Source organism: Centrocercus urophasianus, unplaced genomic scaffold, assembly GCF_019232065.1.
Source record: "Centrocercus urophasianus isolate 14NV4802_14NV808 unplaced genomic scaffold, USGS_Curo_1.0 seq_13, whole genome shotgun sequence".
NCBI classification, from domain to species: domain Eukaryota; kingdom Metazoa; phylum Chordata; class Aves; order Galliformes; family Phasianidae; genus Centrocercus; species Centrocercus urophasianus.
In genome coordinates, this window is record NW_024884475.1 from 29,588,390 (window position 1) to 29,605,234 (window position 16,845).

At 35.9% G+C, this 16,845-nt stretch overlaps 1 protein-coding gene across 7 annotated transcripts in view; it reads right to left on the reverse strand.

Annotated features, from left to right (window-relative positions):
• Positions 1-16,845, reverse strand: part of BANK1 (B cell scaffold protein with ankyrin repeats 1) — a 131,368-nt gene that overhangs the window by 70,695 nt on the left and 43,828 nt on the right. For all 7 annotated transcript variants that reach the window (XR_006167536.1, XR_006167539.1, XR_006167538.1 and 4 more), the window contains 2 exons: positions 14,494-14,614; positions 7,620-7,816 (listed from right to left, as the gene is read on the reverse strand). Coding sequence is in view for 1 of the 7 variants with exons in the window: in XM_042811425.1 (XP_042667359.1) it covers positions 7,620-7,816; positions 14,494-14,614 (318 nt within the window). In the remaining 6 variants the exon portion in view is untranslated. The remainder of the gene's footprint in view (positions 1-7,619; positions 7,817-14,493; positions 14,615-16,845) is intronic.

The following is a 16,845-nucleotide window of genomic DNA, read 5'->3' on the forward strand; positions in this document are numbered from 1 at the left end:
ATATTCCTTTCTGTGTTAGACAGTGTGTGGGAACCATTTTTAAGTTTTGTACCAAATACAAGAAAAGCAAAATGATACTGCCAGGTACCCTAGAGTCTTGGGCATGAAATACTGAATCATTTATTGTAGAATAATATATGTGGGTGGGAAGAGAAGGCGGCAAAGCAAAGATTGTGCCTTCTGTGCTGGATTCTCAGAATTACAGATGGAGACTGTTCACAGCTGTATTAAGCAGAACTAATGGTATGCAGTGTACAAATGGATTTTTTAAAGCAGTTTCATATAATGGGTTTGGTAACTTTGAGAAATGCCTTTCCCCAGTGGTCATTCTATTGATGTAGAGCCTAAAGACAATTTTTCTAATTAAGCAATAAATTACAGCTGTAGGGAAGTCTAGTAAGTCACTGTTAGAACTGTGCAGAGCTCTGAAGCTTCAGACTGCTGAAGATATAGCAAGTCTTACCTAATCTTATTCATTAATTCTTGCTTTTCCCCCTAGTTTTCCTTTGGGTTTTGAGATCAAACCTCTCCTTTCAGACCTTTTAAAATCATTCAAAAATTAGGTGTCTCTGGATAAGAGACTACCTTACCACAATAACTAACAGCTGCCTTCCTCCTCTCATTTTCCTTCATTTTCCCTCATTAAGCTAAAATCCTTCTTTAAATAGTTTTGTTGTGTGTTTTTTGTTACTGCTCTTCCCCTTCTGAGGGGCTGGCGAAAGTTGATTTTGATATGGTGCTACCTTTCTTTGTACTCACCAACTTTTAAGATGAGACAGATACCTGATTCCTTTGCAGATCACTGGGTGGCAGCCAAAGGGCATATTCCAGATAGTCTCACTGAGATCAGATACTATTTTGAAGTACATCTGCTTTTTGACAGCTATACATATACCTGCCAAACGTTTCATCCAATAGAGGAAATACCCAAAACTAACTTCTGTCTTTACAATGGAATGCATCAGTACTCCTCCCTTGTGCAGTAAACCTGGAATTAGCAGATGAGTTTTTGAATCATTTAAATTTTTCCTTTGTGTTATCAGCGCGTCTGAGATATCTGTACACAAGGAAGAAATAGAAAAGCAACCTGCTCACCTACTAACAGTTATTAGAACAGCACAGATTAGGGAAATTGATAGAAAGGAACCAGGAGCAGTTGTTCTAACGGACAACTGTGGAGTAGCTTCTTCCCAGGAAGTAGCTGCTTTAGCCTCCTGCAACTGGTTTGCAGCTTGTCTGGAGGATTCACACTCATCTGATGAAAATAAAACATTACATATAGTGACGTACAGTTTCCAACATCCACAAAAATGGGTAGCCAGTTGAATCTTTCTTATGTTTTTGGCATCAGTAGTAACTTAACTGAATAGAGAAATCACATCTTGCAGATAATTGGATTTCATGTCAAAATTGCTTGTACCCTAATGACAGAGGTTAAACAAAAGCAGCTAATTTACTTTGAAAACAGTTATTATTCTGTTTATCTTTGCCATATATTTTCTAACAACTCCTCAGGCTAGTGCACAGTCTATATCTGCCTAAACATATTTATTTCCATGCTTCTTTACAGATAGGACAGATTTGGCATAACATGGCACTGATTTTTATGACAACATGGTCAGTTTTGTTTTCTCATTTTTCTGTAAAGCACTGCATTTGCATTTTTCATTAACATAAACAGTTTATCCAAAACTTTTTCACGTGTTCAGACAAAGAGCGTAATCATGCAGATGACTGACTGGGATGACTGTTTCCTGAGAAACCAAAACCAACAAGCAGAAAAAAAAAAAAACCCACACCAAAACCCACAAAGTTCCCTTTCTAAACATCTTTGCTGATGCTGCTTTGCCACAAATCAGTCGGCAGGACTCCAGCAATCCAATTCACAACCATTTTGCCTGCGTTTCCATTAGCATTCAAGTTTCCTTAAAAACTGTAAAAGCTTTTTGAATCACAGAATTACAATAGCAGGAGAATATCAGAAGACTAGACAAAATAACAAACAATTCTTTAAGAAAACTATCCTCGTCCATTTTAAATTAAAAATTTCAATCTCTTCTCATACATCTCATACAAAAGGTTTCCAAGTACACAGCATTTTTTTTTGTTGTTATGACAGAAGATTTAACTATTTTTAAGGCACAAGTTTCTAGTTTGAATAAAAGTCAAAAACTTTAAAAATGTGCTCAATGTCTAATATTTTTTTAAAAAAGAGAAATCTAGTCTTTTCTTCTCAAAGCAAAACTCTGCTCAGTCAGAACCTTCAGCTCTTCATTAAACATAAGTTGTTGACTCTAATCCTAGAAGGCAGTGAGTTTCAGCAAGTTTTTATTACAACAGAGAGCGAGTCCCCCTGAGAACATGTAAAGAGGAGAGGAGGAAGTATTGATGGACAGTAAAATAAAAATAAACGCCACCCCCAACCAAATCCTACAAGAATCCAAGCACTGACAATGCAAAGCCTCTCTACAAAGAATTTCAGAAAAAAATAAAAAGGTGTCTATGAACAAACATCTAAATGAAATTACAGGATGATGTATGCCTGTCAGTTGGCCAAAGTTCACAGGTTTTTCTGCTCAGATTCCTCAAGAAGCCTAGGAATTTGATTTCATTGCCAAGGGTTTGTGAATTCTACTCACTAATAAGTACAAAAAAGAGAACAGTGTTCAGCTCTTCATTTCAGTTAAGTAACTTCCAGCATACTAAAGGATGCATTCAACCAAAATTTCTAAGCACTAAAATACTGCTGAAAGAATATTATCCCAGCAGCCCTTCTGGAGGAATCACTAGTGGATTAGCTCAAATTTTAAAAACCAGATTAATCTTCTCTCTCAAAAAATTCTCCCAGCTACCTGAGAGCAACAAGCAATGGGACAAGTGCAACACTACAGTAGTATTTAAAGGAATTAAGCAAATATTGAGAGCAATCAAGTTAATTTCATTTAAGTTTATTTAATATGTATGCAACATCATCTTGTTACACATGGTCCTTATCCAGCAGAAAATTAATAGCTTAGGAGGAGACTGCAATCAGATTTGAACACTTAATATTTTCATGGTAGGGAGCTCTACCTTTTCATACAGCCTTTTATAAAAAACAGAAAGCCAAACACTGCTGTAAGAATAATACACACATAACACAACACACACAATACACACCACACAACACAATTTGTATTTGAAAAAAATTATATTTCATGAGCTTCTAGAACTCTCTATCAAACCATGTGAACTCTTGCTAAATGGATTCCCACCATCTAAAGATTCACTGGCCTTTGAAGATGGTAGCTAAAAAGCCAGGATATATTCGTTTTGCATAAAAAGCAAAAGAAAAAGAAAAAGCCCTCAAATTCCACAGTACATTGTTTTTTTGTGGATTATTTCCTATTTAAAAAAAAAAATTGAAGAAATTTTGGATGCTGATTCAACAATGACTTCAAAATAAGACATGGATATGAGGAGAGAAACATACAATGATGAATTATGTCAGCCTACAGAGTTACCCATCCTTTAAGATCCCAAATATTTATAAAAATACAGCTTGCTATTGCAGAAACAATTTCATCCCCAACATTTATCTAACATGTCTTCCTCTAAATAAGCTCTGAATGAAAATTATGCTCCTTGTACGATTATCCTCTTCTGTCTTACAGAGAGAACTGCTGAAAACAGAAAACCCAATAACTACAAAGCTAGACTTTGCAGAAAGACCTTCAACAGCTAAAAAAAATTTAATGCGACTCTCTCTTCTGGAAAAGAAAACAGACTTCTCACCAAAAGGCCTAACTTGAGGGGACTGTTCCAGTCTACCTGAATCCACAGAAATTTCATTAAAATGTGCAGGATTAAATATTTACTATTTTTTCAGTGGCTGCCTAAGAGAGACACCTGAAGCAGGCAGGCAGAAAAATATTAGGAAATCCAGACAAGGTTTTGTTGGTAGCAGAGGGAATGTTTCCATCCACCCACTGTTCTGATATGCATTGTCACAGGGTTGGCCACAGGTCTTGATTAAAAAAGCAAACCTCTATTTTCTGCCTCAAATTTTCAACAGCCAATTCCAGAAAAGCCAGAAGATATATTAAAAATCAAATTCAAGTTGTGCTGTCTTGACTGCATAGTGCAACATGAAACAATTATTACAATTTTTATATTAAAATATATAAAATATATTATTATTTTATATTAATATTAAGTAACATTTATTTTATCACTAGGAAACTTCTTTAAAGGCCATAGCCAACAATAGAAATTATCTGCATTAACATCCAATAAACCACTTTCTGAATTGTGTTTTTCTTAGAAATGGTGACATGCTACAAGTGGCACACAGTAATCTTCCTGAATGACCCAGTCAGTAGCACAGTAAAGGAAAGGAGAAATTAGCATCCCAAAGTGCCAGAATAAAGAATGATGTCCATTCCAAACCTTACATGCCTAGAGTGGCTATCAGTACAACCTCCAGTTCTAAATGGTCAGGTCACAGATTGTATATACTTCCCTTATTAGTCACCTAATGCTCAAAAATTTGCTCTCATGTACTCTTTGAAGTTTTCCTTTGTGTTCTGGATAAGAATTTCTTTTCTTTATTTTCTGTAAACAGAACTTTTATGTAGGCAAGCAAGCATCATAATGACCAAGCCATTTTTAGAGAAACTTGAGCTGTTAGCTGAAGCAATGGCTTAAAAGGTTCATCTTTTCTCCTCTTCAAATTCTGAGACAGGGACTCTTGTCAGTATTTCTAGTTACTTACTCCTCTTACTAGTTTTAAATTCACACACTTGATTCAAACAATTCAAGCTAAAAGCAATAATAGAAAACATTCAAGCCCTTGGTTCTACAGAGGAATGATATCACAAGAGAAAGTGACAATTCAGAACATTATCACAGAACATTAAGCAGTATTCCTGTTTTATGCCACAGAAGAAGTAACTGAACTTAATTGAAGCTCAAATGAAACACGTGTTAGAATTGGAAATGAGTGCCCATTTAAGTAGTTTTGCACTAAAATACAAGAAAAATATGGTTTAACAAATTACTTACATATTTGAGACAGAGCCTTATCACAATCCCCATGAAGCAGATTCTCTTGTAGAGACTGCTCTATCAACTTAGTACCTTTAACACAAATGGACTGATTCATGCAATGTTCCCTTGATGCATGGGAGACATTTTCAAGGAGCTTTTGAAAAGCAGAATTCCGAGAGACAAGGTAGACACTACTGCTTTGGGGAGCACCATTTATACAGGCTATTAAATGGTGTGATGCTTCAGCATCAAACATTCCTGAATCTAACACTTTTCTAGAAGAGGAAAATCTCTTCCTGACTCTCTCATGCAGCTATATCAACAGAAGCATGCTACATGCACTATGTGATCCCTCCCTTGTGCTTTGTGCTTACACCGGAAGATCAGCTTTTGGCATGTCAGCTGATCATGCCAGATCTGCTTGCTGTGATTGTAATACGCCCCACAGCATTGTCAGCATCCATCTCCAGAAAATAGATTTTTAAACGAACACAGGGAATTTGTACCACAGACAAACAAGCATGCAAGTTAGGTCCTACAAGTCTCCTCGTCCAACAGAACCATCAGCACCTTTGCAATACGCCTGCTGGGCATGAAGGGTGTAACAAGCAAAGCTCCATCACCAGAAAGCTCCAAACACAGGTGTGTTGAGCATACACCAAAGAGGCCAGCCTGTTAAAGCTCTGGATTTGAAGGTATAAATAGTAGCTACAGGAGCCCCTTCCCCTTTTGCTGCCTTCTCTCTCTAACCATGCATCTTAAGAAATTCTGACTCCTCCAAAGGACTCCCCGGTACAAAGGCAAATGAAAGGCACTTCTCAGGTTTTTAGACAAACTGAACATATATTTAACACATTCATTTTTCTGGAACCCTAGTGCTCTTTGAGATAGAAGTAATGAATTATTGTGAATATCTTGCAACTATTCTTAAAAGGAATGGCATAACACAGGTAACAATTTTAAAACAGTGAGAGGTATGCAAAGTACAAAGGTACTTCTGTTGTAATAATGAGCAATTTCTATACTGCAATTGTAACAGGAAGTCCCTAGATTATGATTAAACTAAATTTTGCTTGGCTCAGAGCCGTGCAAGTATTTCTTCTCCACATTCCCATCAATTACAGAAGTACAGTAAGTGTTTTTGTTCTTAAGTGCACTATTACAGGGGACACAAATAACCCACTTTTCTTCTGAGGTTGGAGCTAACATTTCTAAAATGCCATATTACACATTTAGCAGACTTGAAGTATGCTCCGGTTTTTACTTGGTTGCATTAGCGAGCCATGGTATTCAAATCAGATAAAAATGTGAAGTATACCACATATCCTACTCAGACTACACATTCTTATAACAGCAGTAGAGTTTCACTAACACTTTAATCCAGGAAAACAGCCTTTGTATGGCTTCACGGACAGCTTTATGCCAGATGGTAATGAGGACCAATATTCTTCAGTTAATTTTGATCTTAAATACTGCATCAAAACCTGAGATAAAGGCATCACCTCTGTATCACTAAATGTAATGAAATACACCCCGTCACCTCAGAGAAGAGGCCACATCACATTCTCCATCAGGTATGAACTTCCTGCTTAGAAGATATTTTCCCTCCCCCAGTTTTATTTAAAAGTCTGTATCAACAGATGTTTAATAACAACAAAAGGGGAAACAGCACATTCTCATTCAGCACCTTGGCCATTGCCAAATGTCTTACTCTCAGGCACTACAGGCTGCAATTTTCTTCCCCTTGAACCAATTTTAAGAGGATCAGATCATAATACACTGCTAAAGTCACCTTCACAGTTCAACACTGACTACAGAAAACTTTTCTGCAGTGTTTCTCTTTTACCTTTACATTAGATGACAACTGCATCAAGTTAAAAACAAACAAAACTTGATCAATTCCCATGTCCTTGTTCTACAGATATAATAGTTAATCTCAGTCAGCCAGTGTTTTCATTCTTTACTATATCTTTTTCTAGCTTAACTCACTTAAAGGTTTCTTGCACTTTCCTCACCAGGTGTGTTAGAAATTCTCCCCTATATAATCTACACAGCTATTATTGTATATTTCTTCAAATTCATTTTTAGTTCTATGTCTATCCAAGATGACTGGCTAATGGACAACTAAAACTTCTGGCTTAATCACTCCATGTTCAAAGGCAAATGGTCTCAACAGACTTGGAAGAGGAGATTCTGAAAGTAGAAAGTGATTTTGAAGTAGATATCTGTATTTTACTAATCTACATGATTGGGCTAGGCTATTCACAATATAACAATCACATGGTGCTGGAAACAAAGATCTAACTATGTTTTCAGGCCACATCAGGTACTTCTGATCTGCTGATCTACTGTTCTCCTTCCATTTAGCGCCTAAAATTCAAGCAGCATAGAAACTCTTCATTACAACAGTGCAGAAAAAGTGGCTGTACCCAATCTTGATCCCTCTTCCTGAGACAGAAAGAATATAGTATTTTACAGTAGGAGGACAACAATGTGCAAGGCTTTACAAAAGAAGTATTAGGCAATTTCAGTAATGGAAACTTCATTGTTATCTGGCTATGGATAGCAAAAGAAAAAGCACATGAACCTACCGACAATTCTTTGATTAATTCTCTTATTTTCTTGTGTCCATGTTTCTCAGCTATACTTGCTGGAACATCTCCATCTATATTGGTTATTTTACAAGCCCTTGTGGCCTCAGGATGCTTGAGCAGAACTGCTGTGAGGTTCTTTAATCCAAATCTGGCTGCACAGTGGAGGAGAGTGGGAAATTCTTCCAAATGGCTATCTGTATAAAAAACCAAATCTTTAATAAAAACAGTTTTGCTCTTATAAAACACCTATCAGCTTCCATTACAGAAAGTCTTTAGAATATTATATTTAATATATTTAGAATAACAGTTTCTCAAACTGCCAGCACAGAACAAGCACCAAAAGAACAATTACTAAAAATGAAATTTGTATATATAAAAAAAATTCATATATTATACATATAATATATATATAAATGTATATATATCATATATATTTATATATTTATTGTATTTACCTCGTGTATATTATATTGTATTTACCTCATGATTCTATGATTTGTAAAAAAAAAAAATAAAGGTTGGAAAGACCACTAAGATCACCTAGTCCAATCTCAAACCATGGCTGTGATTGCTCAAGTCACTCAGTGCATCATCTACCTTTTTCTTGAGACCCTCCAGTGATAGTGGCTCTGTTCCCTCCCTGAGCAGCCTGTTCTAATAACTCGCCACTGAGAAGAAATTTTTCCAAATATCCAACCCTAATCTCCCCTAGATCCTTTTCCTCCCTGCAGCTTGCCAGCCACTCCAACCCAAGCCTGCAGTGATGTGTGGGGTTTTTGTAACTGAAATGCAGGACTTGGCATTTGGTCTTGTTCAAGCTCATACAATTGGCTTCAGCCCACCTATTCAGCCTAAACAGACATACAAATCACATGCGTATCTTAATAAAGGATAATTGAGCATAATTAAGAGATCCCTATCACTTTTAAAAAAAAAAAAAAAGAGGGAGTTCAGTCTACTAAGAAACAAATTTCCTTGCAAGGGGAAAAAAATCCTATAGCCATGACACAGTTTTACAAAGTTGTGTATTATCTAATGCTTTAGAAACATTTTTCCATCTGAGAAATCTGAAAGCGCTGTAAACCTACAAAAACGTCCCTATGTTTTCATATTACAATTCACTTCTGAAAATTGTCATGACTAGCAGAGACTTGAAAAAATTTGCTCAACAACAATGAAAAAGTCAGAGTATTAACAGATGGATGCATCAGACAAAAGTTTTCAGAATGTATCTGAAATAGCATGATATTCATTTTCATCACGTTCCATTTCATCTTTGAAAACCAGGACAAAACAAAACAGAACTAAGTTTATAATTTCAACACTTGGTCATGTATTAAAACTAAGAGAAGCCACAAGTTACAAATGAGAGACTAAGCATAAATAGTATTTCCCTCTACCTTCATACTATACTTTCTAATCACCTGCTGCTTGTCCCGCTGTGGTTTGTCGGTGTGAAGTGCATATTCTGTTTTCAATACGATCGCTGCTAGATTCTATTGCTAGTCCCTAATTCATTTTATACTCCTTCTCTCTGTCCTCTCTCCACTTTCCATGACTTATTCCCTGAACTTCTTTCTTGAAGAGATCCAGTGTACTTAGCTGTGCCCTACAGAGAATCAATTCCATCACCCTCACTACTCTTTTCTGAATCTTTTCCAGCTTTAATATAATTATTTCGAGATGACAGGAGAAGAAATGCACATGATACTCAACTTATGGGTGAACTATGAATTTAGGCACTGTCATAATTATATTTTGTTCTCTATTCCCTTTCTAATAATTCCTAATTTCATTTGCTTTTTGATCTGCTACCTAGCAACCAGTTGACTTTATCATGGAATTGCATGTCTCTCTCCTGAGTGCTACTAGCTTGCTCATAGCCTCTCATTTTCTATGACAACATAGGATTCTTGCATCACTTTGTTTTTACCTATGCTGAATACCATCTGTCATCTTACGGCACAGTTATTAAATCTCACAAGGCCTTTCCTCACTACTCCCCAAGCAGTCCTAATCCTTACTACTCTGAATACTTTGCACTATTAGGTTAAGTTTTATTCATGTCATCTGCCTCTGGGTTTTTGGACAATTATTCAGCCATACTCAACCAATGACCAAATTGAACATGTTTGCAGAATCAAAAAGAATAGCAGGAAATTATTTTAATTATCAATATTATCAACATGAAAAATTATGCAATTCAAGTGCCACAGAATTTCTATTTTATTACAGTTTATATTAATTGCCTAGTCAAGTTCCTAGCAAAACTAGGTTTTGGCAGCACATTTACAACTTCTAGTACTTCAAAACTGAAAAACTGCATGCTGCTGTTAGAAATCCTGCTATTTCATTCTTCAGTTCCCTCAGAACACTGACTGAATACAAGTTAGTCCTGCTAATTTCTAGTCCTGCCGATTTTTGCTATTGATTTATGATTCTTTTAACTGCAGCCCCTTTCTTCTTGTCTCCCAGTCAGCACTATAATTCCGAAATCTACACAATTTCTTTTAGAGCAAACACTCATACAAATAATTTATTTAGTTTCTCTTTCAGTTATTTTTCTTGAGTTTTCCCTTATATCCCAGTCCTTATGAGACATGCAGATTATACAGCGCATTTCACATTATACATCACATTTTACATTATACAGCACATTTTCAGGTATAGAGCTGGCTGGCTTATAGTTCCCTGGGTCCTCCTTGCCCTTTTTGAAGACTAGAGTGATTTTTACTTTTTATTTTATTTATTTAAGATAAATAGATCACCAGCTGGGATTAGGAAGCCCCTGACTTGTCACAAGTTATTGTGACAACCGTCACATGATGTTAATGAGTTTACCCATTTAAAACAGTTTTTAACACTCTGCTGTGCTAAGCCATTTTAAGCGGCTCACCTAGCAGTTTCCAGCATTTTAAGAAGGATACCAAATTTTGGCATGGGCCAAAGTTTTCCAAGTCTAAGTGATAGATGCCTTCGAACTGTTGAGTATTTGAGGCCATCTGAATATGGTTGCTCTGCTGATAAATGTTATACACATAGTTGCCCAGTCTGCTGTTCCCTTCACCCACCTCCATAATACTTTAACACCCATTTCTGCGTGCAGCTGCAGTACCAGTAGTCATTCTGCATAAGTTAATGCCTTTGACATTCTTGCAGTGGGTCAGAGACATTTTTGGACCTGATCTCCCAGAAATTCCTCCCCTAACAACACATTTAACTTAAAAATAGTAAAGTTAACGACCTCAAAAGAGATTATTGAAACCTACTGGTCTTTCTTTTTGCTCTTATTCTGAAAAGTGTCTAAAGTGGCTGTTTAAATGCCTCCTAAGTCACCAGATAAAGGTGAAGAAGGAATCTCTTTTTCACAAATTATAGCAAAGTCACTGACAACTACAGCTACCATTATAAAAACAAACAATTAAGAACAACACACTGAATGATCTAATTCATTTTTAAAATAATAGTTGTTTTCTAAATTGCCAATTCAGAGCTTAATGTGCTCCTATGACAAATCAGATGTTGTACTGCATAGAAATTTCTATCTTGCTGGGTTTAACTCTTGTAACTGAAATGGTGCATTATGCATAGTAGCAATACCAGAATTCATTAAATGCACACATGCTTAAGGCAGGAAAGCTTTCATGAGCTTGCAACTTTGTCACAGTGAATTTGGGAAAATTACCGGAACTTCTACCAGTTGTGAAATTGAACAACCAATATATTTAAGTTAAAAAAATACACAACAGAACAAAAGAAGTAGTCACTGGGGTAAACAGAAGTTCACCACTTTTAGTTTATTTTACAGAAGAATATTAATGAAGAAAAGCTGCGATCGGTAGGCAGCTACACTGAGAACTCAAAAGCTGATGATGGTGGCGATGCACCAACAGCTGAACAAGAAAATCTTAGTGATCTTTTCCAACCTTAATGATTCCATAAGCAGGAACAGAGACAGTGACCACGTGGCTTTTTTTTTTTTTTTTTAAAGTTCATTAAGGTAACTTCCTCACCTAACTGAAAGCTTTGCTTTCATAAGTGCTTGCTCTTAAATGCTTTAGCTGGCACACACAAGGTTAAATGGGGGTTGCAGTTTTGTTCTGTCATAATCCCTTCTCTCCTCTTCTCTATAGAGCATTCTGGAACACCTCAGCTATAAAACAGAGCACAAAATCTAATATTACTTTATTGTAGCACTGTTTCAGCCTGTGGGAATTTTCCTAACATTGCAGTAAGCAAACAGAACAGCCTACAGTTATACTTCTGCAGACTTTTAAGACATACTTCTTTTATTTCTGAAGTTACTGATACAGGAAGTTACTTCTACTAGCAATTTAAATACACATTTAAAATGATTTCTATACTGTCAATGTCAATTAGATCAAGGAAACACTCAGAGCACTTTGTTTCCTCTCACCTGCCTGTCTTTTCACCTTGTTTCATTAGCAGCTAGAAACCTAAATCCATTCTTTTGAGACTGGTCATTCAGCTTGAAAGAAAGAATCAGAAAAATCAGGATAAAATGTATGTTGCCTGTAGCGTTAGGTGACAAAAAGCAGTATTTTCTATAAAATAAGTAAATCACAATTTTAAAGAGGCCTCAACATATGAGTTTAACTACAGTGATGTTAGCAGATAACAGTTCACTGAGAGAGGAAAAAAAGACAGGTTTTCCTCAGGTAAGCTGTTTTTTCTTTGACCTCAGAAATGAACACATCAAGAATTCATAAGTCTGAAAATTGAAGATTAGATTTAGAACTTCCCCAACTCAAAAAGAGTTCTGAAATACCAGTTTGGATTAGTTACCGTGTTCTGACTGGAGTCTTTTACCAGACTACAGAGGAATAATACACACATGAGGTATCCTGAAAGCAGATTTGTACAGATTATACAACTTTCAGGACAGTATCTCCAGCTTTAGTTACATGCTTCCATAAAAGATGGAGGAGAAGGCATCTCACTACCATCACAAAAAAGCCAGACATGATCTTAGATCTCTTTTTGGTTAATATTGTAATGTTAACCACAGTGTTTTTCCACAGGCTTCTGCTCAGTCTATCAGCTTTTTCAGCTGACCAGGTTCTCTCCTTCAGAGATCATGCCTTCAAATATCACTTATTTAAACATTCTTCTCCTTGATGAACTGAAAAAAAAGTCTTTATCTTAAATGAAGGAATGCTAGTAATAAGAAAAAACAATAAAAAAACTAAAAAGGGAACAGTATAAATCTGAAATGTGCATTCTATCTCTGACAAGCTTTTACAGATAGAGCAGTTCCAACAATATTTTGCTGGTACCTGCTTTACTTTTTGATGACTACAGCAACTATTATAATAGGATGTTTCATCTAAAACAAGTAACTGAAACTGATCTTATCCATGGAAAAATATACCAGTGACAATCATCTGAAATACTGGTTTGTAAAAAAACAAAAACAAACAAACAAACAAAAAAAAAAACAAGAACAGTATGACTCCCCATTTTTGCCTTGTTCAGTCTTTCACAGATCACTGGTCAGAATCTAGCCAAGCTCACAAGCTTGTTCTTGAAATGCATTGACTTTTAGGCAAAGGATTACAGGTTGATAAATATTATTTTCAATATTCATAAGTATGCCTAGATCTAAAGAGTTCCCAAAGAAGCAGAAACTTTTTTTATTCCCAACAGAATGAACATCTCACATTTAGAATTATGCTGTAATACGTCCTATATACCTCTGTCCTGCAGTTATGCACAGAATTGCAGCAAGGGTAAATACTTCATTTCACACCCTAATTGTTTGCTTCTTCCAGTTCAGATTGACATTTAAGCTCATTTTTAGAATGCAAAAGGAGAAAAATCATGTTTATCTACTACAGAGGGGTGACATTCATCATCAGAAAAAACTTAAAAATGAGAGAAAGCACAACAGTGGTCACAGCAGAGATTACCACAAAAATTTGTTATATTTGGTTATGGAAATTATTACGCTCTACATTCAATACACTGAGTTTATTTTTTCTCTCAAACTCATGGTCTGGTTACACAAAACACAAGTCAGCAAACAACTCAAATACTTCTTAACTATTTCAGAAAGGAAACTTGCAGTTTCTTAAAAAAAAAAACAACATCATAATGATGCTTTTCAAAACACAAACTAAATAATCAACTTCTTGGTTTACTGTAATAGAATTTGAATCCTTAATAAGAGGTTAATTAATTCAACCAAGCCCTCCAATAAGCAGCAGTTCCTGTTGGTACACTACTGAATTGTACGTACAATGCATTTACTTCACAATAAATCCAACTTTAATTCACTATACATATACTTCAACAATATAATTAGCTTTTGGCCAGAATAAAGTACTGGTAACCAATAAGTTACTAAAGCTACACAGTTACTAAAATCAGTGGCGACGCCTAACGGTCTTTTAAGTTCAAAAGCAACACACTCTCTTCAAATAATAATAATAATAATAATAATAATAAAAAAAATTGATTTTCTCTGTTAGTTTGAAATAAGAGTGCCAAGTTTGAGTACTGCAAAAGAGAAATTAAGAAGAAAAATACATACACAATGTATAGCCACCTCATCATGTCTCTTGTTGCCTATTTTCTCTGTGAGTATAAGTTTACTAATCTGAAAAGCTGTTAATGTGAATTCAAAGCTGATCAAACAACCAGACAAGTCTAATTACGTAAGTACTGACTCAAGAAGTAAGGGTTTACAAAATTCTTTTTTTTCCCATTTCTGCCTTGGTTATGTTGTCTTTATCGTGGATTTTTGCACTTCACCAGCAGTCTTAAATATTTAAAGATTGTCTTATTAACATTTATAAGTAATAACCATTGCAGCAGTAACAAAAATCAATGTGAAAAGGAAGGGACTCACGAGGTTGTTGATGGTGCTGCTCTTCACCTTGGCATGCGCTGAATTCACAACTAACTATCTTGTTTTCCAGTAACAAAGTCAGAACATTATCCAGCTTCTCCATAGATGAAAACTTAGAAGTCTGTTTAAAAGACAAATAAATAAAAGCTGCATTCGTTGCACATGCAATTTTAACTTTATCCTCAGGTTGCTTGTGAATCAGATTATTCAAAGGAAAGGCTGAGCAACCTGGGTCTGTTCAGCATTGAGAAAAGAAGATAGAGAGGAGATCCGATCAATGTCTATAAATATCTATGGTGTGGGAGGCAAAATGATGAGTCCAGACTCTTTGCAGCAGTATGTGGAGATAGGACAAGGGGAAATGACCATAAGCTGAAGCATAGAAAGTTCTGCACAAATGTGCATAAGAACTTCTTCACAGTGAGGATGACGGAGCACTGGAACAGGCTGCCCAGAGTGGTTGTGGAGTCTCCTTCTCTGGAGATGTTCAAGATTCACCTGGACAGCCACCTGTTCAGCCTGGTCTAGGGAGCCTTCTTTGCAGGGGGGTTGGACTACATGATCTCTAGAGGTCCCTTCTAACCCCTACAATTCTGTGATTCTGTGAAGGGTAGAGACAGGAAGATTTGTATGACAACATGGTCCAATAACCCAGGAGCTGTTCTGACAGATGCCAGTTAACAATTAATTCAAGGAGTCATTATAGCAGTAATTCAGAATGGGTTTAAGCAATACAGTAGCACTCCGTTACTGGAAATTGTTACACTAAGATTGTGTGCTTTGCCAGGTAGCAAACAGCATCAGTTCCATCAGCCATGGGCTAACATTGCTGACAGATTAAGAAACTGATAGCAAGCAATCAGTTAGATGATCTTCCAACTAAGCACTTTGTCTTTAGACAAGCAAAATCCTGACTGCTATGAGAACATTTTTTGATTGCCTAATTCTGTCTAGACAAAAGGCCAAGATCCATTCCTAATTACTCTCAAGGTAGTCATAATTAAATGCTACTTTTCCTGGTGTGATGAGAAGTGTGATTACAGGGATTCAAACTGGAAGAATTAAGCCCTAGAGAGCTAGCACAGTTTAAGCTGCACTGGGCATCAAAAGAAGCTCGGGAACAGCAGAGAGGCACTCCGAAGGAATTGGCTTACACTGCTCAGTAACCCTGCATTACAATGTTTTGCTTCATATATCTGAAGTGTTTCTGGACAAGAAAACTCTAGATTGCTAGCAGATGTATCAGCAGACATGCTTAGTATATATAAACTTAAAAAGAAATTCAATGGCTGACAATTTGAGGAAAAGGGAAAAGATGTCTACTGATGGAACATGCAGTTTAATTCCTAATGCTGTGAAGAGTAAATAAGAAAAATTTCTATGCGATCAGAAAATGTTGAGTACATTGGCAGGATAATATGGATAATAGTCTGAGTTCTACATGAATGACCCAGAATTTAGTGACGAGTTTGTGCAGGAAATGGAGTTAAGATCAATAAAATGATTGTTCATTTTTCCTATAAAGTGTTAATTTTGATATATAAAAAACATTGCATATAGTTACTTGTGATCTATTTATTTCTATATTCACACTTTCTGTACTGTAACATTGCATATTTTCTATAATTGTTACCATACAGACTTGCTAAAAAAAAAAAAAAAACAAACCAAAAAATAATTGTACAAGAAAAAAAACACAAACAACACCTCCTAGAAGAGAAATTCCCAAAAGCATATTCTAGAATAAAGACCTAACCTGAGCATTCCGTTTACAGAGGGAATTGCAAACCTCATAAATGTCTACTAAATGTCTACATCCTCCCCCCAAAAAGCCTATTAACATAAATAGTCTCATCATATTTAAAAATTATGAAGAACAATAATACTATAACTCAGGAAACCACACTACTCTCTCATCCCAAGAAGATATTTTAGACATAGTATCAACACTGGCACTATTTTAATAGGTTTCAAACCAGATTAGGACAAAGGTAATCCTGGAAGTGTTTAAAGCCAGGTTGGACAGGGCTTCAGGCAACCTGATCAAGTGGATCATGTCCCTGCCTAAGGCAGAGAGTTGGAATTAAATATCTTCCAACTCAAACCATTCTGAGATTTTACAACAAGTGATAATATAGGAAAGAGATGAAATGAGCATACAGGAAAAAGCTTTGTCACAAAGGAGGCTCAAAATCACTGGTACTCACTAAAGCAACTGGATAGCAGAAAATCCAGCATTCAGTGAATAAATATATAGGCTGGCTTCAAGATGAGCTAGATCTGTAATATTAGTTTTAATTTCCCTGTTCCAAATAAAAAAGAACAAAATAAATCAATCAACAACTACCTTTC